A 27,427-nucleotide genomic window follows, 5' to 3' on the forward strand; every position below is an offset into this window, starting at 1 on the left:
GCAGAGATACAGGCAGAGGGAGAAGCAGGCTCCATGCAGGGAGCCCGATGTGGGACTCGATCCTTGGACTCCAGGATCACGCCCTGAGCCGAAGGCAGATGCTCAACCGCTGAGCCACCCAGGCGTCCCACATGGAATATTTCAAAATAATTTTGTGCATGTGTTTTATTACATACCTTATGAAACATACCCTAGAGTAGGAATATTAAAAGATCAAAAGAAAGATGAAGTACATTTTTTTAAAGTAGGGTCCACTTGCAGCATGGAGCCCAGTGTAGGGCCTGAACCCTCAATCCGAAATCAAGACCTGAGCTGAGATCGAGTTTGGAGCTCAACCAACTGAGTCACCCAGACGCCCCACGATGAAGTACATTTGTAAATTCATACTTAGTGAATCTTATTGGCTGTCATAACTAGAAGAGATACTCTTCAAAGAGCTAGATTAAAATGGAAGAAATGCATCCTTGATTGTATTTATTAAATCATGGCATTCATTTTCCCATCCATTCACCACAAAGCAAAGGTTTTCATTGAAATTCAACTAGTAAATTAACATTTTAAGTCAATTAGTCCTTGAATGATAGGAAAGTGTTGGATTTTATAATTTTAACAAGTGGGACCAAACTCTCTAAGAAGTTTCATTTAAAACAGATTTTTAGGGAATCAGCGGTTTCGCACCTGCCTTCGGCCCGGGGCGTGATCCTGGGGTCCCGGTATCAAGTCCCACATCAGGCTCCCTGCCTGGGGTCTGCTGCTCCCTGTGCCTGTCTGCCCCCCTCCCCTCCGTGTCTCTCATGAATAAACAAATAAAATCTTTAAAAATTTTTCGAATTCTATTTCTTAGTTTTTCAAATGTGCACATAAAAGTGTTACAGCTAATGGGAGGGACACCTGCCTGAGCATGCAGCTCATGATCTCAGGGTTGTGAGTTAGAGCCCCACGCTGGGCATAGAGTTTACTTAATAAAAAAATATTTTTAGAAAGCTTTTACAAAAAATTAAAAAAAATAAAAAGCTTTTCCAGGTGACACACATCGTTTTTGATAAATAAATTTTTAAAATCACGATATTGGGAACATTGGTAGTCATACATTTTCTAACCATTTTCTCTGTATGTGTGACTTTCTTTAGAAAAGCCATGACTCTCACTCATTAAAAGACCATCATGTTCACTTTGAAGGAATAGATTAAGTGGATTGTTGTTTTTGAAATCAGTGCTACTAACCTCTTGCCAGCTAATCCTCAACACAGGATGTTGTAAAGTAAAGTGTATCTCCTCTGTGTTCAATATCTCTTGTTGGGCCTCCCCCTGGAGATAACCAGTGAATCTGCAGAACAAGGATTTTCATGGTCATTCTCCCTTTCTTTACCAAGAAATGTCAAAACAATAAAAATAAAAATAAAAGAAATGTCAAATTTGTAGCAATTAACAGGCTTGTTTTTATCTGGTGACTGGCATTACATTGTAAAGAAAATGAATGTCTGAACTGTATGTGGCATTACCCCTCGTTCCTGGAAACATCTCACTCACTGCACTGCACGTGACAGATGATTTCTGAAGCACTGGCCCAGAGAGAGTGCTAGGTCAGCCTGTAGGTTAAAGATGGGTATTGGTAAAGCTTAAACAATTATTTTTGCTCTAGTTAAATACTTCTGTGCATGCATTCTTAAATATTTTTCTTGTGCACATCTGAGCACCTCTTTGTACACTCTACTCCACTTTGAAGTCTATGGAGAAGGGGGATGGCTTTAGTGGGATAGAGTTCCCTGCAGTCAACTGGCCACTTAAGCAAACTGAAAGTCTCGGTTTAGAAATAAGACATAGAATATTAGATTGGGGCCAAGACAGACTATGTGGCAGGAATCTGGAAGCAGCGGTTGGTTAATGGAAAGAGCACTAGTGTAGGAGCCTAAAGAAGTGAGTTTTCGGGGGATGTATCCCTTTTTAGCTCTGGACCTACTGTTTGCTGGTTATAAGGATTGAATAAGATTAAGCACGGGCTCTGTAAACTATAGAGTTCTGGACAGAAAAAATCAGGATAAACATTAAGAAATTATGTCCTGAATTGACATAGTCCTCTAAACTTTTTTCCCACAGAACTCTGTTAACAAATGAATCCTTGCCTGTGCCCCACATCCTGTGGGATAGGCAGGATATTAGTTGTTATGTTACATTCATTCATTAATGCTTAAGGAAACTATGGCAGAGACAGGTTTTAGGTGATTTGCATGAAATTTCATTAATTGGTAGATTGAAGCTAGAATTTATACCTCTTCATTTTTAGCTGTGAGAAGCAAAAGAAAACCACAGGTATGGGCAGCTTTTATCTGGTGGGAAAGATTCTAGAAACTTAGTATTTAACTGAATAGCTGAGGGAGAGCCGTGATACAGAACCCTGCGTGGTTTGGAGCATAAGTTCTAGAGAATCATCTTCAAGGGCAGGTATCCTCAGTCCAAAACAGGTGTGTCCTCAAGAGTGATGGCTCCAGGTTGCAGCCATTCCTCTGGCGTGCTGTTAGAAGACAGGCCTAGCAAGACAACATCACCATGGAAGGCAGAGTGATGACCTTTTTTTTTTTTTTTTTTTAAGATTTCATTTATTTATTCATGAGAGACACACAGAGAGAGGCAGAGACATAGGCAGAGGGAAAAGCAGGCTCTCTGTGGAGAACCCGATCAGGACTCGATCCCAGGACCCAGGGATCACGACCCGAGCTGAAGGCAGACGCTCAACCATTGAGCCACCCAGGCATCCCAAGTACCACCGTTTATTTTAGGCCTTTTATCCCTCTTCAACCTTTGTCTACTGGAAAGATGATGTGCAAAGGCTTGCTTGGCTAAAGTATTGCTAGCCCTAAGACTGAGACTTATTTTTCAGCCGATCTAGATTCCTCTAGAGTGCTTCTGGGTGGCCAGAATAACCAATATTAAACCCGTGTGACAGAGAGCATTTAACTGTCACTCAATATTCTGTTCCTTCCACCTGATGTGCTCCCAATAACATTTTATTATAAAGTAACAATAATACCCAATCCATGTATAGTGCTTACTATAAACACCATTCTACACAAACTGCAAATCCTCTTGAGCAACCTTTTGAGGCAGTAATTATTACTCCCATTTTCAGATGGGACATGAAGCCCAGAGAGATACAATAGCTGGCTTAGGGTTGCAGAGCTGGAACCCAGGCGGTCCAGCTCCAGAGTCTGTGCTTCTCTGTCACCCATACTGCCTTGATGTCCTAGGCATGGTGCCAGCTCTGCAGAAAAAGATAAAACCAAAGGCAGAAACGCAGAGGCAGAAGCTTCTCAGGAAGATGGAAGAGGACAGCTTCAGTGAAGAGACTGGCGTGGGTGTTGCTGGACGGGGAGGCCCGCCCTGCACAGTCCCCTTGCCCACCGGGCAGTGACCAGCAGATCTTGCCTTCGGGCTCTCAGTTCTGCTGGCCCTTGAGACGTGACCCCCAGAAACTTGCCCACTTGTCACTTCTGAAGATTTCAAGGCCTTGAGTGAAGAAGGGGCTTCTCACCTTAACTCCCAGGGAGGTAGGTCAGTGTTGCCTGGGGGGTCACCTCCCGGTTGTGCACTCCAGCCTGCAAGCTTGGTACCTTGCTGTCTGTGGTTACCTTAGAGACCAACTCGCTCCCACTGACACCCCTGGTAACTGAGACGAACTGAATAACAGGGAAGGTGCCAAGATATGTTATAAGGGAAAATGTGTGAAAGAAAACCAGTTTTAGATTGAAGGCTAATATTTTGGGAAGTTGGGTGTGTATGTGTGTGTTTTTTTTTCTCTGTATAAAAAAAAAGTTCCTAGGATCAAAGATGAGCTACAAGAAAGGTGAGATTCCTGTGGGGAAGGTAATTTTTATTTTATTTATTATTTATTATATTTTTAGTTAGTTTTTAAAGATTTATTTATTCATGAGAGACAGAGAGAGAGAGAGGCAGAGACACAAGTAGAGGGAGAAGCAGGCTCCATGCAGGGAGCCCGACGTGGGACTCCATCCTGGGTCTCCAGGATCACGCTCTGAGCCAAAGGCAGACACTCAACTGCTGAGCCACCCAGGTGTCCCTATTTTTTTAATTTTAAAATCAAGAATAGATGTTGTTTGTATTTTATCAAATTCCTTTTCTGGATTGATTGAGATGATTATATTTTTTTTAGAGTTGCTTCATGTTGTGGATTTTCTTTTTTAGATTTTCTATTTTTTTAAAGATTTTATTTATTTATTTGAGAGAGAGAGAGAATGAGATATCATGAGCAGGAGGGAAAGGTAGAGGGAGAAGCAGACTCCCTGCTGAGCAGGGAGCCCGACTCTTGGACTCTTGCCGATCCCAGAACCCAGGGATCATGACCTGAGGCAAAAGCAGAGGCTTAACCGACTGAGCCACCCAGGCACCCTAGATTGTACATTTTCAATATTGAACCAGCCTTGAATTTCTGGGATAAACTTCACCTGGTTGTGATGTTAACCTTTTATTATTTGATTTGCTAACATTTTATTAAGAATTGTTACGTCCATGTTCATGAAAGATATTAGTCTGTCACTTTCTTTTATTGTAATGTCCTGTCTGGCTTCGGATAATCCTGGCTTCATAGAATGGGTTGGGAAGAATTTCCTCCTCTTCAATTTTCTGAAAGAGTTTGTGTAGAATTGGCATTATTTCTTCTTTATTTTTTATTTTTTTTATTTCTTCTTTAAATGTGTTATAGAATACCCCCAATGAAGCCATTTGGACCTGGAATTTTCTTTGTGGGACGGTTTGTACCTAAAAATTCAATCTTTTTATTTAAAAAAAAAGAAGAAGGGATCCTTGGGTGGCTCAGCAGTTTGGCGCCTGCCTCTGGCCCAGGGCGTGATCCTTGAGTCCCGGGATTGAGTCCCACATTGGGCTCCCTGCATGGAGCCTGCTTCTCCCTCTGTCTGTGTCTCTGCCTCTCTCTCTCTCTCAATCTCTCTCTCTGTGTCTCTCATGAATAAATAAAATCTTAAAAAAATAGATAAAATAAGAAATAAAAAAAAGAAGAAGCTTTGTGCAGTGGCATTGTTGTAGCCAATGAGGTTTATCCAGGGCACGATTATTGCTAATTGAAAAAAAAGAACAAGATGCCATGCTAACACCAATCAGAAGAAAGTAGGAGTAGCTATATTAATTTCAGACAAAACGAACTTCAGAGCAAGGAAACTTATCAGAGATCAAGAGGGGTATTATGTGATGATAAAAGAGTCAATATTCCAAGAAGCCATAACAACCCTTATATGTATGTGTCTAACAACATAGTGTCAAAATATATAAGACAAAAAACTGATAGAACTGCAAAGAGAAATATATTAATTCACTATTATAGTTGAAGACTTTACACTCCTCTGTCACAAATGGACAGATCCAACAGGCAGAAAATCAGTAAGGATATAGTTGACCTCAACAGCACTATCAATCAACTCGATATAATGACATATATAGACCATTTCATCCAACAACAGGAGATTACACATTCTTCTCAAGCTCATATGAGACATTTACCACAGTAGACCACATTCTGGGCCATAAGACACACTTTAACAAGTTTTTGAAGGATAAAAATCATACAATGTTTGCTCTTAGATACCAATGAAATTATTTTTTTTAAGATTTTATTTATTTATTCGTGAGAGACAGAGAGAGAGAGAGAGAGGCAGAGACACAGGCAGAGGGAGAAGCAGGTTCCATGCAGGGAGCTGGACGTGGGACTCAATCATCCCGGGTCTCCAGGATCATGCCCTGGGCTGAAGGTGGCGCTAAACTGCTGAGTCACCCAGGCTGCCCAATCCCAATAAAATTAAATTAGAAATCAATAATTGATAGGTAGCTAGAAAATCCCCAAATGTTTGGAAATTTAATAATACACTTCTATTTTTTTTAAAGATCTGTAAATTTATTTACTCATGAGAGAAACAGAGAGAGCGGCAGAGACATAGAGGGAGAAGCAGGCTGCCCAAGGGGAGCCCAATGCATGACTTGATCCCAGGCCCCTGGGGATCATGCCCTGAGCTGATGGCAGATGCTCAACCCCTGAGCCACCCAAGCATCCCAACAATATGCTTCTAAATAACAGATCAAAGAGGAAGTCTCAAGATAAATTTTAAAATATTCTGGATTAAATAAAAATACAATTCATCAAAATTTGTGGAATCCAGCAAAGGTGGTTCTTAAAGAGAAATTTATAGCATTGAATACATTTTTTAGAAAAGTATATCTAGAATCAATAATCTAAGATTTCACCTTAGGAAGCTAGAAGAAGAGCAAATTAAATCCAAAATGAGCAAAAGAAAATAAATAATAAAAATTAGAGCAGAAATAATGAAATTGAAAATAGGAAATCAGTAGAGAAAATAAACCCTAAATCTGGTTCTTTGAAATGATCAATAAAATTGATAAGCCCTTAGCCAGGCTAACTTAGGAAAAAAAGCGAGATGACAAAGTTACTAATATCAGAAATGAAAGAGGGGCATCACTACTGACTCCTGGACGTTCAAAGGTTAATAGAGGCGCCTGGGTGGCTCAGTGGTTGAGCATCTGCCTTTGGCTCAAGTCAAGATCTTCAGGTCCTGGGATCAAGCCTCATATCTGGCTCCCTGCTGAGCAGGGAGTCTGCTACTCCCCCTGCTTGTGCTCTCTCACTAGCTCTAGAATAAATAAATGAAGTATTAAAAAACAAATTCCTGTAACTAATAAGGGATTATAGAAAAGTTGCAGAAGGGCAGCCCAGGTGGCTCAGTGGTTTAGCGCCGCCTTCAGCCCAGGGTGTGATCCTGGAGACCCGGGATCGAGTCCCACGTCAGGCTCCCTGCATGGAGCCTGCTTCTCCCTCTGCCTGTGTCTCTGCCTCCCTCTCTCTCTCTCTCTGTGTCTCTCATGAATAAATAAATAAAACATTAAAAAAAAAAGAAAAGTTGCAGAAGATAGGGTTGATACATGAAAGCCAATTGCTTTTCCCTATACTGGCAATGAACAAGTGAAATCTGAAATTAAAAACACATTACCATTTACATGAGCACTCTCCAAAATGAAATACTTAGGTATAACTCTACAAAATGTGTACAAAATCTATTTAAGGGAAACTACAGAACTGATGAAGGATATCAAAGAAGATGTGTGTGGGGGTTGGGGGGAACCTTTAGATTAAGAGATTTTTAAAAACGTATCATACAATCATATGTGGGCCTTCTATATTCTGATTCAAATAAATAAATTGCTAAAACTTTAAAAAGAATATGGCATTTGTAAGTCAATTAGAAGTTTGAATACTTGGAGGGGCACCAGGGTGGCTCAGTGATTGAGCGTCTGCCTTCGGCTCAGGTCATGATCCAGGGGTCCTGGGATCGAGCTCGGCATTAGACTCCCCTCAGGGGCCTGCTTCCCCCTCTGCCTACGTCTCTGCCTCTCTGTGTTTCTCATGAATGAATTAATTAATTAAAAAATTTGAACACTGGATATTAGGAATTTTTGATAAAAGCGATATATTGTTAATACTATTGATATGCTAACAGTTACTGTAGTTATATTGAAAATAAATTCCTTATATTTTGGAGATACATATTGAAATAATTACAGAGGAAGATGTGTTTAAGGGATGATAGAATAAAACTGGTGTCTTTTTTTTTAAAGATTTTATTTATTTATTCATAGAGACACAGAGAGAGAATGAGAGGCAGAGACACAGGCAGAGGAAGAAGCAGGCTCCATGCAGAGAGCCCGACGTGGGACTCGATCCAGGGTCTCCAGGATCACGCCCCGGGCTGCAGGTGGCACTAAACCACTGCACCACTGGGGCTGCCCCAAAACTGGTGTCTTTAAAGGTAGCAACATTTAGGGGACCTGGATGGGTCAATCAATTAAGTATCTGACTCTTGGTTTCAGCTCGGGTCGTGATCTTGGGGTCCTGAGTTTGAGCCCCACGTTGGGCTCTGCAGTCAGCATGGGGTCTGCTTGTGATTCTCTCTCGCTCTCCCTCTACCCCTGCCCTGCAGCACATGCACCCTTACACACTCTTTTTCTCTGAAAATAAGTAAATAAATAAAATCTTTCCCCAAAAAGTGGCAACATTTATACTGATAGCGGACTTCTCAGTATCAACGATGGAAACCAGAAAACAGTGGAATGATGGCTTTCAGGTGATAAATACAGATACTTGCCAACAACTGAAGATACTTGTATTAGGATAATTCTAGCTATCATAAGAAATCCAAAATTTCAGTGGCTTAACCAGTGGGATGGGTGAACAGAGTAGCATGCAGCCAGCCCTCCTATGTTCACTTACTAAGTTATCCAGGCAGGCAGAGATTCTGCTGTAGTCATGTGGCTGCCCCACTGTCAATTATTTATTATGATCTGTTGGCTTCACAGTTCTTATCACACTTCGAGATTATGTGTGTAGTTTCCTGTTATCAGATGAGAAAACTTACCTTCTTGGGTCTTGGGTGATCATTTAATGGTTTATAATGATGGAGTTAGTAAACAACCAATGTTAGTTAGTCTACTCTACGCTCCTGAATGTAGAGTCTGTGAGTTCTGCTCATTGTCTAATGATAATGCTGAAGCCAGCATGTGCTGAGTGGGCTTGTACCTGCTCGCAAGAACCAGGTGTACCTGTCTCTTCCCAGTTCCACATTCAGTGATGCCATGTAACTGATAAGGACTATGCTGGGAGTATTTACACCATGGAAATCGACAAATGCTTTAATTCAGGGCTTTTTAGGTGCATCCAGCTGGCTCAGTTGGTGGAGCATGCAACTCTTGACCTCAGGGTCATGAGTTCAAGCCCCATGGTTGGGTGTGGAACCTACTCAAAAAAAAAAAAATCAGGGCTTTAAAAATTTTTTAATTTATTATTATTTTTAAAAAATCGTATTTATTTGAGAGAGCGAGAGAGAGCATGAGCAGAGGGAGAGTTAGAGGCAGAGGGAGAAGCAGCCTCCCTGCTGAGCAAGGAGCCTGATGTGGGGCTCCACCCCAGGACCCTGAGATCATGACTTGAGCTGAAGGAAGGTACTTCACCGACTGAGCCACCCACTCACCCCTATTTTTGTTTTTGGAGAGCTGGTTTACCAGCACCTGGCACCTGGCACTTAGTAAGCACTCAATAAATATTTATTGAATGAATGAACATGACCAGAAGAGTCTGTGGATTTAACCATTAGGGTCTTTTCAGCCCCACCTTGCACCAAGTAGGGCTCATTGTGGGATTTCACAGGAGACTCTTAGATATGGCTATTACTAGGGAATTATTCATGTGGTACCTGGCTGCTCTCCAAAAGCAAAGTCAGCATTCTTCCCTTCCAGTTCTGTTTTTTTTTTTTTTTTCATGTTTTATTTATTTAAATAATCTCTACACTCAACATGGGTCTTGAACTCAGGACCCCAAGATCAAGAGTTACCTGCTCTTCTGACCCAGCTGGGCGCTCCCCTACTCACCCCACCCCCGCCCCACCCCAGCCATGTTATCCTAGTTTCTTTGAAGCAAGAGGGAGAAGAAGCAAGAAGGCCATCGGAAGTGACTCATCCTGTGAGCTGGGCTCACTCAGGGTCTTGAGAACTAACACTCAGTATCTGTGTGGGGACGGGCCGTGAGGCTACTATCTTGGATTGGCAGCCCTGAGACTACTGTGAGTACCTCCCCATGAGCTAGGGAAGGTCATGAGACCTGGTGTGTGGATCAGGCTAACGAGAAAATGCTGTGGGTTGATGGTAGGTGTTTCAGATCATCTACAGAAGAGCCTGATTGTGTGGGGGCCGGGGAGAAGGTTAAGGTGAGACTGGGCCATGGGCAGGAAGGGCAGACAGTTTGCATGGTTTGCACGGTTTGCGCAGGCATGAGATCATGAGTCCAGCTCCCGGGTCCCTTCTTCCAGCCTCCCCACTTCCCTAACACGGTGTGGGCTTGGTCCTCCCTGCAAGCTGGGGGAGCAGTGTGGGGCGGGGCGAGGGCAGGCACGTGATGTTCCTCTTGTTATCATTGTTGGCAGCTCTGTAGTAGCTTCACCACAAAATTGCTGTTGTTGCTTCACACCTGACCACAATGGCACGTGATTTTACAGTTTTTATTTGGTTTTCCTACTCAATCCTGTGATGTAGTTAGGGCGGTAATATCATCATTTAGTCTTAAATTCATTTAATTTTTATATAAGTCATACAATCTTGTAACTTAAAAGTGATAAAATCTGTGCAGTGAAAAATCCACATTCACATCTGTCCTCTATCCATTTGCTTTTCCCCTGTGTAACCTGTCACTAGTTCTTGTTTATCTTTCCAGATATTTTAATGCATAAGCAAGTAAATATGAATATGGGTCTCCCCCTTTCCAGACAAACGGTAACATCTCATGCACACCAGTATGTTCCTACTTCCTTAAGACAAATCTCAGAAGTATTTCCCCATCAGTACAGAGAACTTCCTCTTTCTTTTTGCCTGTGCGTAGTATTCCATTATATGGATATGTCATAATATTCTACTCTGAAACCATGCTGCATCAAGCTTCCTTGAATTTTTCACCTGTTTTCACCAGTTTTTTTTTTAAATAGTTTATTTATTTATTTGAGAGAGAGTGAGTGAGAGAGTGCATGAGCGCAAGAGAGCACGAGCGCGTGGAGGGGGCATAGGGAGAGGGAGAAGTGGACTCCCTGCTGAGCAGGGATTTCCCCACCCAGGCCTTGACCCCAGGATCTTGGGATCATGACTATAGCCAATGGCAGATGCAGAACCACCTGTGTCACCCAGGTGTTTCCACCTGTGCCACTTTATCTGTATTGTTACTGTGTCATAGATGCGGCAGCTGAGGCTCAAGGTGGTGAAGTGATGTGTCCGAGGTAACAATGTCCATCATAACCATTGGGCAGCTCAGTCACAGCGAGGGCTTCCCTTCACTATAGCATGGCTCCTGGATTGAATTCTGGCAGCAGTGTTTCCATGCTGTTGAGGTGAGGCCCAGTCTGGGGGCAGCTCTGAGAGCTCCTGTTTGACCCTGCCTAAGAGGTCAGGATGAGCTTCTAAGCGAAATCCCAAAGGACCAGGAGAGGTTAGCTTGGTAAGTGGGCAAGGCAGGACCTTTCCATCAGCGGGATGAGGACGCGCCCAAAGCCCAGAGACCCAGGCAATTTGGTGCCATGGGATGTCAAGTGGGTGGTGGGACATGGCTGCAGAAGTGTCCCAGAGTTTGGGTGGGGTGCAATGGGCGGGGGGTAGAGTGGGGGACTCCTGGCTTCCATGCTTTCTGGAACTCTGACTTGGTTCTGTAGGTTTCAACCCAAAGTCCACAAATCTTCTGCAAAAAGGGTAACTTTCCTGTCTTACTTTTAAGAATAATAGAACAAATGAATGAGCTAATTATGTTTTGGATGACCTGGGAGGCACTCTATAACCTGTGTTGCCAAAAGATTTCAGCGCTGGCATTTGCCTTTGTGTTTGTGATGAGCTGGCATCGAGTAAAGCTGCTTAGTGGGCTCAGCCCTGAACAGAGGAGGACTCACAGGCCCTTGTGCGTGTGAACAGGGCATTAGCGGGAGTTCTAACAGAGAATGGTGGGTGGTGGGAGAAGTGACTCATCACATGCCTGCTGAACACTGGGGACCCTGTGCTGGAGGGACCTGCTTTGCAGTGACACTTTGTGCAGCAGTCAGTTTCAGCAAATACCATCTGTTGCAATAAATTAATGTTATTATTAAAAAATGTATTGGCTTGACGATTTAGTCTCCATTTGGTAAATTGCCACTGCTTTTATAATTTGATGTGCCCTAAGTATACATTTATACCTAGTTTTATGTCTCTATCTCTTTAAATGACATTATTGTACAAATCAATTAACCCTCCCTGGGAGCACAGAGGACTTTTTTTCCTTTCGAGGAGCTACCAAAGGGTCTTAAGTCACATGATCAGATTGGCATTTTAAATAGCAACGTATGGAATATGAAGGGTGGTCTCTCTACAGGCTGGTGAAGGCCTAACTAGGTCAGCGTAGGGTTGTCCAGGAAAAGATAGATTGGAGAAATGTTTAGGAGGTGAAAGTGGTAGAATTGGTGACAGAGTGTAGGAGGTGAGGGCCTGACATCTGAGTTTCTCCTTGGGTGGAAATGGATGTTTTGTGATGTCATTAATGAAAGCAAAAACAGAAGGGAAAGGGGAGTGAGGGGCAGCCCCGGATGTTGAGACACAGAGCTGCACCCACAGCATGACAGGTTCCAGGTGCACTGGGGGCGTCTGGACAGAGGTGCTCGGTGAGCCCTGAGGCTCAGGGGAGGTGCGGGCCGGCTGTCCAGGTGTGGGCAGAGTCAGCATGTAGACGGTGGGCAGGGCGAGGAGAGAGGACAGAACTGAAGCCGCCCAGGAAGCAGGTGCAGAATGAGCAGAGCTGTGGCCAGTGCCCTGGAGACCCCTGGGGGTGGGGTACGGAGGCAACCCTGGAACAGAGTATGAAAGGGACATCTTAGGGATGGGAGACCTGGAGGGGTGGAACCAAGGTCGTCCACAACGACAGGATGGACGAGATAGGGACCAAAATGTGGTCATTGGATCACGGAAAAAATATTGCACCGCCCCCTCCTGAATCCCCAACATGGCCTTGGACTCCTTCTCAACTGCCTGCTTCTCACTAGTGCAGCCCCAGTCACTCCTGTGGAGTTGGCATGACAGATGACACCTGCCTGACCTTCCGCATCTGGTGGGGGGGAGGGAGGCTGCATTGCTGGAGACAACCCCCAGGACTGGAGGAGAGATCCAGGAGGGAGGGATGGCATGGGAGCCCGAGGGGGGATTTAGGCAGCTGCTGCTGGTCGGCCTGGGAGGTGGGGCAGCGGGGGGCTCTTGGCAGCACCTGGTCCCGCAGGCAGGAGAACTTCTCCATCAGCCCACAGAGAGTGAGCAGGAGACCTGAATGGGGCTGAATGGGATGGGATAGATGGCACAGGTCCTGACACATGGGCTTTGCTGTTCCTCATGACTCAGGACATCTGGTGCTTGGGGACCTGGAAACCCCAACTGGAAGCCCACGGACCCGGCCAATGGCTTCATCTCTGAGGACCTGGCAGTGGTCTGTGGGAACTGCACTGTTTGGGTCTCATCTGTTCTTTTGGAAGAAAACCTCTGGCCCAATGCCGGATCCCAGCCACTGAGATCTGCACTCCGCGTCCTGGGGATCAGGAGACATCGAGCAGCCTGACTGGCGGGGGCCAGAGCTGTAGGATGGGACAGCAGAAGGGGGAACAGAGAGTATCGATTAGCTGCAGTAGGAACACTTCACATGGAAGTCCCAGCTCTCATCCCAAGTGTGTGTCTGTGTGTGTGTGTGTGGCGGGGTGGAGGGGTTGCATCATAGAAATAACTTCTCTTTCTAACAGTAAATGAGGTAGGCAATGCCTAGCCTGGAAGTATTATTTCCTTTCTTCAAAGCATTCTGAAGAGCTCTCTTTTTTGTTTGCTCTCTCTCTCTCTCTCTCTCCTTTTTAAGTAGGCTCCACACCCAGCATGGAGTCCAACACGGGGCTTGAACTCCTGATCCCTGATATCAAGTCCTGAGCTTAGATCAAGAGTTGGACACTTAACCAACAGAGCTGCCCCAGTGCCCCTTTCTCTCTCTCTCTCTCTCTTTTTTTTAAAGATTTTATTTATTTATTCATGAGAGACACAGAGAGAGGCAGAGACACAGGCAGAGGGAGAAGCAGGCTCCATGTAGGGAGCCCCATGTGGGACTTGATCCTGGGTCTCCAGGATTACACCCCGGGCTGAAGGCGGCGTTAAATCACTGAGCCACTGAGCGACCCAGGCTGCCTGCCCCTTTCTCTTTCTTTACCTGTTTCTTTCTTTTTTTTTTTAATTTTTATTTATTTATGATAGTCACAGAGAGAGAGAGAGAGAGAGAGAGAGAGAGAGAGGCAGAGACACAGGCAGAGGGAGAAGCAGGCTCCATGCACCGGGAGCCTGACGTGGGATTCGATCCTGGGTCTCCAGGATTGCGCCCTGGGCCAAAGACAGGCGCTAAACCGCTGCGCCACCCAGGGATCCCCTCTTTACCTGTTTCTATTTCCTCTCTGTCCTGACTTGGCCATATATGAACTTAAAATATCTTCTATTTCTTTTTATTTTTTCTAAAAATTTTTCCCTAAATTTATTTATTTAAGTAGTCTCTGCACCCAGCATGGGGCTTGTACTCACAATCCTGAGATCGTCACACACTCTACCAACTGAGCCAGCCAGCCAGCCCTAAAATATCTTTTAAATATTGTATAAGACAAACCATGAGAGACTCAACCCTAGGAGAAAGTGAGGGTCACGGGAGGGGAGGTGGTGGGGGATGGGGTAACGGGGTGATGAGTGTGAAGTCGGGCACGCAATGTGATGAGCGCTGGGTGTTATATGAAACTGATGAATTACTGAACACTATCTCTGAAACTAATGATATACTATATGTTGGAAAATTGAATTTAGATTAAAAAAATATTGTATAAGCAGGGCACTGCTTGTTCCTGGTCTTAAAGCAGGAGCGTATGGAATAGAACTAGCAAGCAAATGTAATGACGTTCAATGATGCTCATGGTTTAATACAGACCGGAGAAGACCAGAGAGATGGAGGTTTATTCCTGCTAAGAGAAGCGGAGGCAGGTGGGGCAAGGCCGGCCTGCTGAGGCTCCAGGAGCACCTGTCCCTTGCACTTGACACCATCGGCCAGCTTGGGCCTCGGAGCCTGCTGCCAGTCTACACCGTGGCTCTGAGCAAGTGCTTTGTCTCTTTGTGCCTAGGTCCTTGTCTGTAACATGGGATGACAGTGACGCCTCCCCCACTCCCCCTTTGGTCGAGCCAATGTATGTGAAGCACTTATGACAGATGTGCCTGGTTCATGGTGAGTGGTATGTCAATGTGGCTTTTTAAAGTATTCTCATCCTTTCTGAGGATAGCAGGGCCATATGTGTCTATAGCCATTAAAATGCCATGATTTTGAGCCCATTATTTCAATGCTTAGGGTGTATCTCAAGGAATTAACTTAAAACAAGAAAAACAGATTACAACTTTGGACAAAGTTCTTGAAACCATTGTATTTACAAAGCAAATAACCAGAAACAACCTAGAAGGCCAGTGAGAGGCTGATGATCAAGCTTATGCCCCATCAGCATGACCAAACATTCCATCGCAGTAAGAGGGCCAATGTCAATTGTATATGTGCACCACAAAGCGTTTGGGAAGTAACACTTGATGAAAAACGTGGCCACGGAACTGTGTGTTTTGGTAAGTTTTATAACAATTGGCACATATTGCCTGGCTGTTTGTGTTTGGGGATTAGAAATGCCTTCTGGGGCAGCCCGGGTGACTCAGCCGTTTAGTGCCGCCTTTGGTCCAGGGCGTGATCCTGGAGACCCGGGATTGAGTCCTACGTCGGGCTCCCTGCATGGAGCCTGCTTCTCCCTCTCCCTGTGTCTCTGCCTCTCTCTCTCTGTGTCTCTCATGAATAAATAAATGAAGTCTTAAAAAAAAAAATAGAAATGCCTTCTTAAGATTTACTTTTAGGTGTTTATTTTTTTAAGATTTTATTTATTTATTCATGAGAGACACACACAGAGAGAGGCAGAGACAGAAGCAGGCTCCATGCAAGGATCCCGACGTCGGACTCGATCCTGGGTCCCCAGGATCAGGCCCTGGGCTAAAGGCAGCGCTAAACCACTGAGCCACCTGGGCTGCCATTTTTTTTTTTTTTTAAAGAGAGTTTTTTTTTAAGATTTTATTTATTTATTCATGAGAGACACAGAGAGAGAGAGAAAGAAAGAGAGAGAGAGAGGCAGAGACACAGGAGGAGGGAGAAGCAGGCCCCATGCAGGGAGCCTGATGTGGGACTTGATCCCTGGACTCCAGGATCACAACCCTGGGCCAAAGGCAATTGCTAAACTGCTGAGCCACCCAGGGATCCCACTTTTAGGTGTTTTGAAGTAGGTTGATTACTAAACAAAATTCTGCTGGACGTTATGTAGAAAGCTTGCTGCTCCAGCACTCAGTGCTCAGAGCCCTGCATCCCTCCTCGAGTCCACCTGCAAATGCGCCCACCTCCCCTGTGGGTTACTGGCGTCTGAAGCTCTGACACTTCAGATGAAAGCGTCTGAAGGGCAGTCACTGGAACCTCAGTGCCGGGCAGCACATGGTAGGTGTTTAAGAAATGTTTATTGAATTATTATATACATGTGTATAGTGTATATGTGTGTGTGTATAGCACATATATACTGCTTGAATATCCTTCTCTCTTAGGTAGGGTCCTCATTTGGGGGGAAAAAAGGAAGAGGGTTGAGATTATCCTCGCTGCCACTAACAGCTGGGCAGCAGATGATTTGCTTTTGTTTTTAAATCCTAAGGCCTCTTGCACATTCGAATCAAGGGTTCTAGGGCCAAACACCTTCCCTTTCACGAGTGTGTGCTGTACCATCCTGAGAATACTGCTTCATCGGGGCATGTCACATGAGACAATCAGATGGCAGCACAAGCCAACGTAATCTAGTCCCCAAATGCATACAAACTGGGAAATGTCAACTACTATTTTCATATTAAAAATCTCATGTGAGGGGTGCCTGGGTGGCTGAGCAGTTGAGCATCTGCCTTCAGCTCAGGGCATGATCCCCGAATCTGGGGATCAAGTCCTGCATCAGGCTCCCTGCATGGAGCCTGCTTCTCCCTCTGCCTGTGTCTCTGCCTCTCTGTGTGTGTGTGTGTGTGTGTGTGTGTGTGCGCGCGTCTCATGAATAAATAAATAAAATCTTAAAAAAAAAACTCATGGGAATAGCAGGAAATTTCCCTCTCGATATGTAATATACTCTTATTTCTCAGGAGTTTGAGGGCCTCTTAGACTCTCAGTCCACATGATTATGGAGAGGTGGAGAGAAGACTCCCTGCTCACCGGAGCACCCCTGTTCTACATGTGGCCCTTCCCCACGCGTCACTTTGGAAAGCCCCTTCCTCCCTGTGGACCATGACCACAGAGGTCCCTCTGATCCCAACAGTATAAAGTTCATGAAACCTGGGTGCATGACTTTCAAAAACTCTGCTTGAACCCACGAGTGTTCCTGTCTTTGGAGTGCCAGAGTGCCTGGGAGCAGGGCTCGTCGGTGCACTGACTTTGCATGTCTTGTCTTGGTTCTGCTGCTCTGGGGGCGGGGAGGCTGAGTATCCACTCTGTGCCCCTCACTGGGTGAGGCTGACGGCCTCGGGCAGCCGGGCAGCTGGGGGATGTGGTGTCCAGGGCTGATGACTGTACTCGGTTGTCCCAGGGGAGCTGGTAACCTGCTGTCTGTGCTCACAGACCTGTGGACCCTTTGGTGGCTTGTCCGTGATTTGGAAAAGGGGTTTGAAATGGAACGTTTCATAAAGCGTTTTTGTCCTGGAACGCCCTTCCTCACCTGAGAAGACCCCAGGGTGCCTGTCACCCTTCCCCTCAAACCCACCCCCACCAGGGTCCTGCGGGGAGCGAGTGCGCGGCCAGGGGAGGCTCTGGCCACTAGAGGGCACTGTCATGACACGGAACCCCCAGGGCTTTGCGTGGGGCTGGCCATTCGACTTGCAGAAGCCACCCTCTCTGCTTGAGTGATTCTCAAGCGGGGACGTTTCCTCCCCCAGGGACAGTTCACAGTCTGCTGGGGTGGGAGGTGACATCTGGAGGCCAGGGATGCATGCACTAAGCATCCTGGGATGGCACAGGACAGCTCCCACAGCCAACACAATGCCCCGGAGGGCAGTGGTGCCAAGGCTGAGAAACTGCTTGACCACAGAGCGCGCTGCCCAGAAGCCTCTGTCTCCTGGAGCTGACCTGTCCGTGTCCTGGGTGCACCCACCTCGGAGGGGGATTTTTTTTCGCAGTTTGAACTCCAGTTCACAGCTGCCAGAAACCATGGCAGGGGGGGCGGGGCTGAGGCAGAGGGTGGGGGGGTCTCCAGATGGGCACCCTGTCCCTGGGGTGGGCTCTCTGAACAGGACCCAGGCTCAGGACCCTGCGAGCCTGTTCCTTATGTCCAAGGGACAGCAGTAGCTCTTTGTCTCCCAACTGGGCAGGATGAGGGGACACCCTGGCCCAGGGGTTCCTCCTTCCCACAGGCTGCAGATAGGCCTGTGGCTTTGGGAGCAAGTGAGAAGCAGCCCATCTCCTGTCCTGGGAGGGAGACCCCGAGGCATCTGGAGAGGGAGGGAGGTGGAGACCATGCTCCCTGGCCAATACCCAGCCTGCAAGCCCAGGGACTGGCTCCCTGCTCATCCCAACCTCTCTGTGGGGTGAGGGCCTAACCCCACCCTGCCCTGGGCCTCTCCTTCTTCACCCTTTGGGCGTCATGTCGCCTTTGTGACAACCACACAGCTGCTATGAAGAAGGAGGCAGCAGAAAGCAAGATGCTTGCTGTGCCCCCAGCCTGGAGCGGGGCGGGGCGGGGGGGTGGTGCATACACCTACTCCTTGGATGAGGGATGGGGCTTCTGTGCCTCCTTAGTTCCCGCTCCACATCCTAGAAGGGAAGTAGACACAAGTCCTAAATCTGTGATTGGCAACCCACATGCAGGAGAGCAATTTTATTCACTCATCTTGGCTTCTGGAACATTCTCCCCCATTGGCTTTTCACTTGTTGAGCAAACACCTCTCTCTCATGTGTCTCCCTCCCCAGCCACATTCTGGGAACCAGGGGAGAGAGGAAGGTGACTCTGAGAGGCCCTGCTTCACTCCCAGCCCCTTGGACTCTGCTCCAAGGGATCTGAGGGTCATTTTGGGAAGGCGTCATCTCCCACATGGCTGGGGCAGTTCCTCGCCACCGCCTCTTTCAGCCTCTCTCTCTGGGGGATGCCGGCAGCCCTCCTCCTCGAGGACTTCAGTGGTGTTTCACCCCACAGCAGATTGGGGCATGGGAGGCATGCGGCAGGAGTGGTCAGCCAAGAGGGCAGTGTGTCGACGGCGTTTTATTCCCTTTATTCCACAGCACAGAATTACAGATCTGAGGAGGCCAGTCCCTCCCTGTCCCCCTCCCTCGGGTCTCGGAGGAACGGAGACAGAAGGAAGCACCCACCCCGGACAGGAGCTGCTGGGGACGTGTGTGTGGAGGGGCAGGAGAGACACTGGAGCCTGGGCTCCTGGCCTCCCAACCCAGACGCCCATCATCTCCCTCCTGAGGGCAGGGGTGGGGGGTGTTGCTTCAGGCAAGGGCCCCTTATTCCCGGCTCCCTCAAAGAAAGTGGAGATTAGGCCAGTCTCCTTCATCTGATGAACAATTCCATGGGAGGAGAGGGGAGGGGAGAGCAGGAGAGGGGAAGGGAGGGGAGCCCCCCACCTCAGTCTTCCTTACCCCTGCAATATCCTCACCCCTTTTTATTCGGCTCTACCCTTTCAAAGCCTCCTGCAGTTTAAACCTGTTTCCAGGCTGGGCCAGGCACAAAGCCAGAGAAGAAGTAGACAGGAAGAGGGGGAAGAGGGGTGGAGTTTGGGGGACTCCCACTTCCCATCTCCCCACCTAAGGAGGATCCAGGGGCCACACTGCCCTGCAGTTCTCCGAGTGGGGGGATGCAGGATGTTTGTCCCCTGTTTTGGGTCCATGTATGTCTAAGGAGAAGCCGTCCCTGGGACTCGGGCGTCCCTTCACCCCCATCAGGGGGTCAGGCTTGACCTCCAGCCACTGTGGCCTCAGTGACAGGAGCCGCAGCCTCTCGCCTGCTCCTGGGCCCAGCCCAGCCAACAGGGGGAGCCCCGAGAAATGGTGGGTCACTGGGGGGCACCCAGGCCCTGGGAACAGGGGGTCTGGCTTGGGGGCCCCCAGGAATGGCTGCTCCAGGGGAACAGGGGGCAGGAAGGGCCCTGAGAGGCGGGTCCAGTCAGAAGGGAGGGCGGGCAGGAGGGGAGGGGTGAAGGCAGCAAGGCCAGGCAGCTCATCTTGGGGGATCCCCAGAAGGCAGCAAGGGCCAAGCTGGCAGGGGGCCAGGAGAGAGCCAAGGCCTGGAGAGAGAGAGAGAGAGAGAGAGAGAGAGGATCAGGAGGGATGCCCCGCATGTCCACCCAAGTCCCATTTCCTTCTCCTTTCCCCATGTGCACCTTCCTGTTTTCTTTGCTTCCAGTCTATTTCCTAGGGGAGGCCACAAGACTCAGGTGGCCTGAGTGTGCCCCGCAGGGGCCCTTGGCCCGGTTGAGGGGGGCCGTTGGTGTGGTCACCCCCAGCTCTGAGGGACAAGACCCCTGCCCGTCTCCATCTCCCTGGACCCAGCCCCACCTGGCGCTTATCAGGAGCTCATAACACAACTTCGATGAAGACAGGGTTTGCTGTAACTTGTGAATCCTGTCTTCGCTCTAGTCGAGGCCCCGAGCTTGTCCCCCTGCTGGCCCCCCTAGGGTGCAGGGCCCCTGCCCGGTAGGATGAAGTGACAAGGCCAGTGCGTGGGGACACGTCTTGCCCTTCTCAGGCTGGTTGGGCCCTGGCTCTGCTCCCCTAGGAGCCTCCCCCACCCCTCCTTCCAGATCTGCCCTCCAGTCCCCCTCATGCCCCCCTGCCCTCCTGCTCCGCAAGCATCCTGCAGTGGGGTGACCCGCCCTGGTCTGGGGCCCAAGGTGACCAGTGGAACCTCACACCACTGTCTTTATTTCCAAAGGTCCAATTCCCATCTCTCCAGGTCCTTTCTTAGCAAGGCCACATCATTTGACCAAAGAGCAAGGCAATCACATCTGTCAGGGGGTGGTGGGGAGGGCTAGTTAATAAAAACTGGAAAAATGAATTCATTATCGCCTAACACATCCAGTATATTTGAAAGGAACAATGTTTCTGAAGCGGGATCTCTGAAGGGGAAACAGTAGACATGGTCCTGCTTGAGGCAAAGGGTGCCCTCCCCGGGTCACTGTCCTTCCCTTCGGGTCCATCCAGGACTCTGTGTCCTGGGGGCTCCCGAGGCTGTGGCTGGTCTGCCCTTGGAGCGCGGCTGAGCAGCTCATGTAGAGATGGCTCCCAGAGTCCTTCTGTCTCTTCCTCGCTTCCCTGCACCAGCCCCGCACCTGCCACCTCTGGTTCAACAGCCTTGGCCTCTCTTCAGCCCAGGATCAGCTTCCTCTCTCCGCATCAGTGCTCTGAGTGGACGTGGAGGGGACAGGCTCCTCTAGCTTTCTGGACCCCAACCCAGAAGTGGGCCCTGTGGCTGTCACTAGCCTTCCGGTGACCGAAGCCATGCAGGGCATGTGTGTGCAACCCATAGCGGGCAGGGAGGTGCCAATAGCCCACTCCGGGCAGGGGGGGGGCGCTTACTGGGGACACATGGCTTCCCAAAGAGAAAGCTCTGTGCCTTTCCCAGAGCCAGGAGGGTGAGCAGGGCTGGAAGAACAGGGGTGCTGTGCAGGCTCTGTCTATCTCCAGAGGCAGACCAGTGGCCCTGCGAGTCCAGGCATGCCCTGGGCTGCCCTAACCTGCAGCCTCAGCGGCCCTCCAGGGCCCATAGCCAGGGCCTCTGGGCCCCCAGCTACCTACACGGGGGTAGGGCAAAGGCCAAGGGTCTTTATCCCGTGAAACGGCCTGGAGAGGAGCGGTGGTAGGTCTGGGACCTCTGTATCAAGCCTCGGGCTGCTCAAGTGTCTCTGTGACCTTCTTCACAGAGAATCTGATTTTGTCACTTCCCTATTTACAGCCCTGGGAGAGCTGGCCTCTGCCAACGTTTCCACAGTCTCCCCATGGGATTGCTAGAGCTGCCATGCTGGCCTTTCCCACAACCTTCTTCCTGCCCCAGGGCCTTTGCACACACCATTCTCTCTGCTTGCCATGCTCTCCTCTCTCCCTCTTCTGCCTGGAAGATCTTCCCAAGCCTGCCAGTACCAGCCACGCACCTCCTCCAAACCAAATTCTCTATACAACCAAGTCATCTTTGTGACATGAAAATCTCAACGTACCTCTTTCCTGGGTGCCTCCTGCCCATGGGGTAAAGTTCAACTCCTCACCTGGGGAGCAAGAGGGGCTTCTGAGCCCTCTGTGACTGGACACCTGCTGCTTTGTCAGCTTCACCTGCCACCCCTCCTGCCTGTCCCCATGCCTATCACATCCTTTCCTCTCTGAACATGGCAAGCCACCAGTGGTCCTTCAGCTTTGCTACACTTGCCCACAGCTGTCAGCCTTTTTTTTTTTTTTAAGAGTTTATTTATTGGGGATCCCTGGGTGGCTCAGCGGTTTGGTGCCTGTCTTTGGCCCAGGGCATGATCCTGGAGACCCGGGATCGAGTCCCACATCAGGTTCCTTGCATGGAGCCTGCTTCTCCCTCTGCCTATGTCTCTGCCTCTCTCTCTGTCTCTCATGAATAAATAAATTTAAAAATCTTAAAAAAAAAAGATTTTATTTATTAATGAGAGATGCAGAGAGAGAGCCAGAGACACAGGCAGAGGCAGAGAAGAAGCAGGCTCCCCACAGAGCCCGATGTGGGACTGGATCCCAGGACCCTGGGATCACATCCTGAGCCGAAGGTGTCCCCAACTCTCTGCTTTACACTATTCCCTTTGCTGGGCGCTTTCTGCACCTGCTTCACCTGCCCAGGGGCGGCCTTCTCCGGGACACCTGCTCCTCTGCATTCCACCAGTCACTGACTGTCTGAACCCCACACCTAGGAAATAGCTGGTACTCGCTTTGTTGAGGATGAATGGTTTGTATTATCCCTTCTCTCCAGCCTCCCACCCATGCACTCGGCCTGGCAGGTCATCCCGCCTCTGCTTCTGATTCCCTGGGGCTCCCCCAGTTCCAAGCACTCACGGGGGGCACTGCCGCCGCTCCCCTTCTTGTCCTCAGCGGCCTCTGGCAGCCCTCGGGGGGTCTCCTGTCCAACCCGACGGGCAAACAACATGCTGTGCAGGAGCTGCCGAGTGAGAAGCTAGCATGGGAGTGGGATGGACCCGCCTGGGTTCCCCCACTCACGCTGCCTTAAAAACCACTTGTAAAACAATGAAACATTCTCATAATGATTGTTACACGACCACTGCCCAGATGCCCAAGGTCCCTCCGAGGCTCCCCCCCACCTTGTGATCTACCACTGAAGGAGTGATACCTAGCAAGGAAGGAACCCCTCTTGCCCCCCAGGTGCATGCTGCATCATGTGACCTTGGTTCAACCACGCAGGGTGATTCAGGGGCCCCACCCCTGCCCCTGGGCGCTCAGGGACTAGAACGGGGAGAAGGATGGGGCAGCTGACAGGCTCCAAGGCAGGGGGGCGGGGGGCTGGGGGCCTCCTGGGGCAGGGGCAGGGGTGCCCTTGAGCCTACCTCACTGGGCATGCCCATGGGCACCAGAGCTGGCCGAAAGAGGGCAGGGGCCCCCAGCAACAAGTGGGGGGAAGGCGGTGCCCGCACCTCCCACAGAGGATGGTGGATGACAATCAACTTGCTGAAGTTGAACTTATATGTGAACCTCTTGCCTTTGGTCTTGTGCAGGATCCTCTTATTGTAGTAATACCTGTGGAGCCCAAGGTGGAGAGCATGGAGCTGGCCCGGGGGCAGCGAACACAGCCAGAGGCCCAGCCGTGCTCCCTCCCCCAGGCCAGAACCACCAGGGGTCCTGCCACACTCCGGGGTCTCTCCCAAGCCTCGGGGGATGGGGGTGCTGGCAACCACAGCCCCATCTTTGAACTCTGACCTCTCCGGCCCCCTGGCTGCCCCTTCTCACCTGAGGGCCCGGCTCAGCTTGTCATAATTCATCTGGGGTTTGCACTTCCTGCGGCCCCAGAGGCGGGCCACCTCATCTGGATCCTTGATGACAAACTCCCCGTACTCTCCCTGCTGCCAGGCGATGACATGATGGAACTCCTCCTTCTGCAGCAGCTCTAGGATGAAGTGCCACAGCTGGATCTGCCGGGAGCCCGGGGATGACTCTGCTTTGTAGGCCCAGTCGGGGAAGGCCATGCCTGGAGGGAGGGGTGAGTGCCACTCGGTGCTGCTGGCTCAGGAGGACCCCGGCCGCCCCTTCGCAGCTGGGTAAGGGGCTGGCGGAGGCTCACCTGAGATCCAGGAGTTGCCCGGGACGGCAGGTGCACCCTCGGCCACGCAGCCACAGTGCATGGTCTTCTTGGGGCAGCGAGGGCCATGTCTGGGCCTCGGAGGGAGACTGTCACTGCCGAGGGGGGAGGCCAAAAATGAAGGGAAGAGAAGCAGGAAGACATGAGGGGTGAAAGGCAGGGGACACGGGACTGCAGGAAGCTCCCCGCACCCAGGGCAGGGCCTGGCCTCCTCTGGGGACCTCCATGAGGCCCCCATGCAGCCCCCTGTATGGCCGGAGAGGAATGCACAGGGTCCTACATCCTGCCCCCACTCCGGGGTGGTGGTGGTGGTTTAGACAGATGAGATCTCTGCTCAGGGCTTAAGGGGATTGGAGTTTATCCCAAGAGAAAATGTAATTAATCATTGGCTCTGGGTGAACCCCGAGTGGGAGGAAGTGGTAGGTGCAAACCCCGGCTCTGTGGTGCCCACACAGTTGAGTTTTGGGGGATAGTCGGGATTTGCTTCATCACTCAGGAGTCTGCAGCACCTGGTGGTTGCCCGGCATGGTGCGGGTGTTGGAGAAGTGATTGGCAATAGAATCCGTGAGTGGTGGGCAGCCCGGGTGGTGCAGCGGTTTAGCGCCGCCTTCAGCCCAGGGCGCGATCTTGGAGACCTGAGATCGAGTCCCACGTCAGGCTCCCTGCATGGAGCCTGCTTCTCCCTATGCCTGTGTCTCTGCCTCTCTCTCTCTCCGTGTCTATGAGTAAATAAATAAAATCTTAAAGAAAAAAAGAAGAAGAATCCGTGAGTGGTAACGAAGTTACCAATGGTGCCTTTATGTGTATGTTTAATGTCTATCTTCCCCCTTCCCCCCAGAGTGGCCGGCCCCTGACTGTCTGGCTCCTCCACTCACAGGTTTTTGCCGAGTTACCGAAGGAACCCCGGGCTCAGAAGATGGGATCAAGGTTGGTGCTCCAGGCTGGCTCCCACTGTCACTGAGGGAAGAGGGCACAGAGGCAGAGTGTCCAGAGCAGGGTGCAGGGTGTGGGCCTGCTCCTGGGGTGGGCGGTACCTGCCTAATCAGGACAGTGAGTGAACAGGGATGGGCTCAGGTAACCTGGCTCTGGGTTTCCAGCTCAAGTGAAGTTGGGATGAGGTGAGCGCTGCTCTCAGCCAGAACTTACTAGGCCGGCAGGTCTGGAGGGCATGTGAAGGCTTGTCTGGAGTATCCGCCGCACCTTCCAGCACCTTCCAGACGAGGCTCACAGAAGGAAAGCCACTGACACCTGGGGCTTAGCCACCATCCCTCCACTCCTAAGGCTTACAAACCACTGTCTACGGAGGTGCTTCTCAAACGCCAACCTGTTAACGCGCCTAAGGATCCCCTGAGAATCTCTCCAAAATGCAGATTCTGATGCTGCCGACTTGGTGATGCCTGAAATTCTGCATTGCTAACAAGCTCCTAAGTCCGTGGACCCTGCTTGGAGTAGCAAGAACTGGTGGGACAGAGCAGAAGGAGGTGGGGGAGGCAGGACAACTGGGCTGGTGAGACCCTCCCAGGACCCCCCCCCCCACCCACCAGAGGTCATCGGGTCTCCTGCTCTTCCTTTCCCAGGGGGTCAGCTGACAGCTGACAAACCGGCAGCTCCTCAGGGGCAGCTGCTTCTGGGGGTCCGCAGTGTGTCCACCGTCACCTGGAGCCTGGGAGTAGGCTACCCCCCACCCCCAGTCCCTCTGCCAGCTGACATTCTGGGACTTCCTCTCCTTTCTTCCCTTGAAGCAGCCATCCCCACTCCTACCTTCCTTTCTGGCCTTATCCACTGGGAAATTCCTCCTGTCTAACCCCAAGTGGGTTGGAAAGTGGGGGGAAGGTGCAGGGAGGGGTGCAGAGGTGGGAGGTCCCAAGGGAGGAGGACTGTTCCTCCTTGGAGGGAGCTGCTGGAATTCCCATAGTGGCCCCCTGCCCCAGGTTCTGACGGTATCTCCTGGTCTGGAGGATTTGAGACCAGGGTAGATCTAGGATCTGGTGAGAGGAGAATGATAAACCCACACGGGAGCAGACCCTCAGTGCACCATGCACCCTGCCCAGGAACTGACGTACCCAGAAACCTCACCAGAAGTATTCCAGAAGATGGAGCTAAGAGGGATAGAGGAAATTCTCTGAGGCCACACAGCTCTTAAGGGAAAGAATGGAAAGCAAGACCTTAATTCAAGAAGTGTAATTTCTGCCACCCAGGTAGGTTGCCAACACTCCCTGTCTGGCCTCCAAAGGGAAAAAACCCCAAATGTAAAAACCAAAGTGGCATCAGTAGTGGGGGTCAAGCCCTACTCCCTGCCCCTCCCCATTTCTCCAGCCTTCTCCCTGTTTGTGGGAGTCCCTCCCGGACCCCCACATCTTAGAGGAGCTTGCCGCTTGGATGTGGAAGTCCTCCTGCCAGACATCTCCCCTTGAGCCCTTCCTTTTGTGCTGGAGCCCTAAGTTGCTGACCCACCCTCTCTCTTCACTCTTGGCGTTTCACCCCAATTCTTGGTGCTCTGCTTTACCCCACGCTCTGGTGGTGATGCTCCTGGGGCTGAGGGAGGCCGTCCCACTCTGTCCCCCAGCCCTCCACCCCAGGCTCCCAGCCCCCTCCCTCCTGCATAGGAGCCCAGCCCGCAGTGCAGGGCTTGTGGGGCCGGGCCAGGCTCCCACAGCTCCTAGGGCTCTGGGTACAGAGGGCTCTGAGGGGGCCAGCGTGGAAAACTGTAAATCAGAAAGGGTCATAACTAATCCGGAATGATCAGCGCGGCTGCTCTGAAGCGCTTTGTGTTGTTTGAAGGGTTATAGCAGCGAGCAACTATTCTTGTCCGGCCACCAGTGTTCTGCTTACTGAGATTCCAGAAGCCTTCTTGGCTGGTACAAGTGCTCATTACAACACATGTAGGGTTTAGGTCACGATTTAATAAAGCAGCACAGAAAATGCTGCAAACAGGAGAGAGTAAGCCTTACTGGCTGGGGCTTGCAGCCAAAGGAAATGTCCGAAGAAGATCTTATCTTCTTAAGAGTTGAGTTAATGTGAATTGGGCCCCTATCCTGCCCACGTGGGGCTTCATTTCCCCCCCGTGCTACTTACTGCACTGGATCCTCACAATAACCCTCTGACCTGGTGGCCATGCATGTCCCCCCTTGTACCAGCAGAGGAAATGGAGGCTTGGAAGAGTAAGGAGACTTGCCTAACATCCCAGGGTAGGTGGAAGAGCGGCCTGGAACGGGTCTGACTCCGTGCTCTGGGCTGTGATCAGTCAGGGGGGCGAGGAGGGGGGAACTCACAGTAAGATGAGAGGGACGAAAAAACACAGGGACACACTCAGAATAAAGAAAAAAAAATTGAGAGTTTAAGACCAATGCTGCCTACCTATCTGATAAGCAAAACTTTTTTTGTCAAAAGTGACTTTGTTGTTGGGCCTTCTAAGAGGGTGGCCTGGATTG

General features: G+C 49.9%; 1 protein-coding gene, 1 long non-coding RNA gene and 1 other non-coding gene across 3 annotated transcripts; 2 read left to right on the forward strand and 1 right to left on the reverse strand.

Annotated features, from left to right (window-relative positions):
* Positions 1-3,308: 3,308 nt before the first annotated feature.
* LOC144315894 (uncharacterized) lies at positions 3,309-23,141 on the forward strand. The gene is made up of 3 exons (XR_013381634.1): positions 3,309-3,545; positions 14,772-14,872; positions 18,962-23,141. It is a non-coding gene; the product is annotated as an uncharacterized LOC144315894 (long non-coding RNA).
* On the forward strand, positions 5,033-5,177 carry LOC144316634 (U4 spliceosomal RNA). The gene has a single exon (XR_013382569.1). It is a non-coding gene; the product is annotated as a U4 spliceosomal RNA (small nuclear RNA).
* On the reverse strand, positions 18,533-25,429 carry ETV3L (ETS variant transcription factor 3 like). The gene is made up of 5 exons (XM_077901188.1): positions 23,979-25,429; positions 23,648-23,885; positions 23,248-23,437; positions 22,742-22,844; positions 18,533-19,968 (listed from the first exon to the last, which is right to left on the reverse strand). The coding sequence occupies exons 1-5, from the start codon at positions 24,232-24,234 to the stop codon at positions 19,490-19,492; spliced, it is 1,266 nt and encodes a 421-aa protein (XP_077757314.1). The 5' UTR covers positions 24,235-25,429; the 3' UTR covers positions 18,533-19,489.
* Between the last annotated feature and the right edge of the window lie 1,998 nt (positions 25,430-27,427).

This window comes from Canis aureus, chromosome 6 (assembly GCF_053574225.1).
Source record: "Canis aureus isolate CA01 chromosome 6, VMU_Caureus_v.1.0, whole genome shotgun sequence".
NCBI classification, from domain to species: Eukaryota; Metazoa; Chordata; class Mammalia; order Carnivora; family Canidae; genus Canis; species Canis aureus.

Coding starts and splice junctions, on each gene's coding strand:
- ETV3L (XM_077901188.1), bottom strand. CDS start 24,234: ATGGGGGCCTCATGGAGGTCCCCAGAGGAGGCCAGGCCCTGCCCTGGG. Junction 23,438..23,647: donor AAGCTGAGCCGGGCCCTCAG/GTGAGAAGGGGC, acceptor TGGGCTCCACAG/GTATTACTACAATAAGAGGA. Junction 22,845..23,247: donor CCATGGGCATGCCCAGTGAG/GTAGGCTCAAGG, acceptor CTCACTCGGCAG/CTCCTGCACAGCATGTTGTT.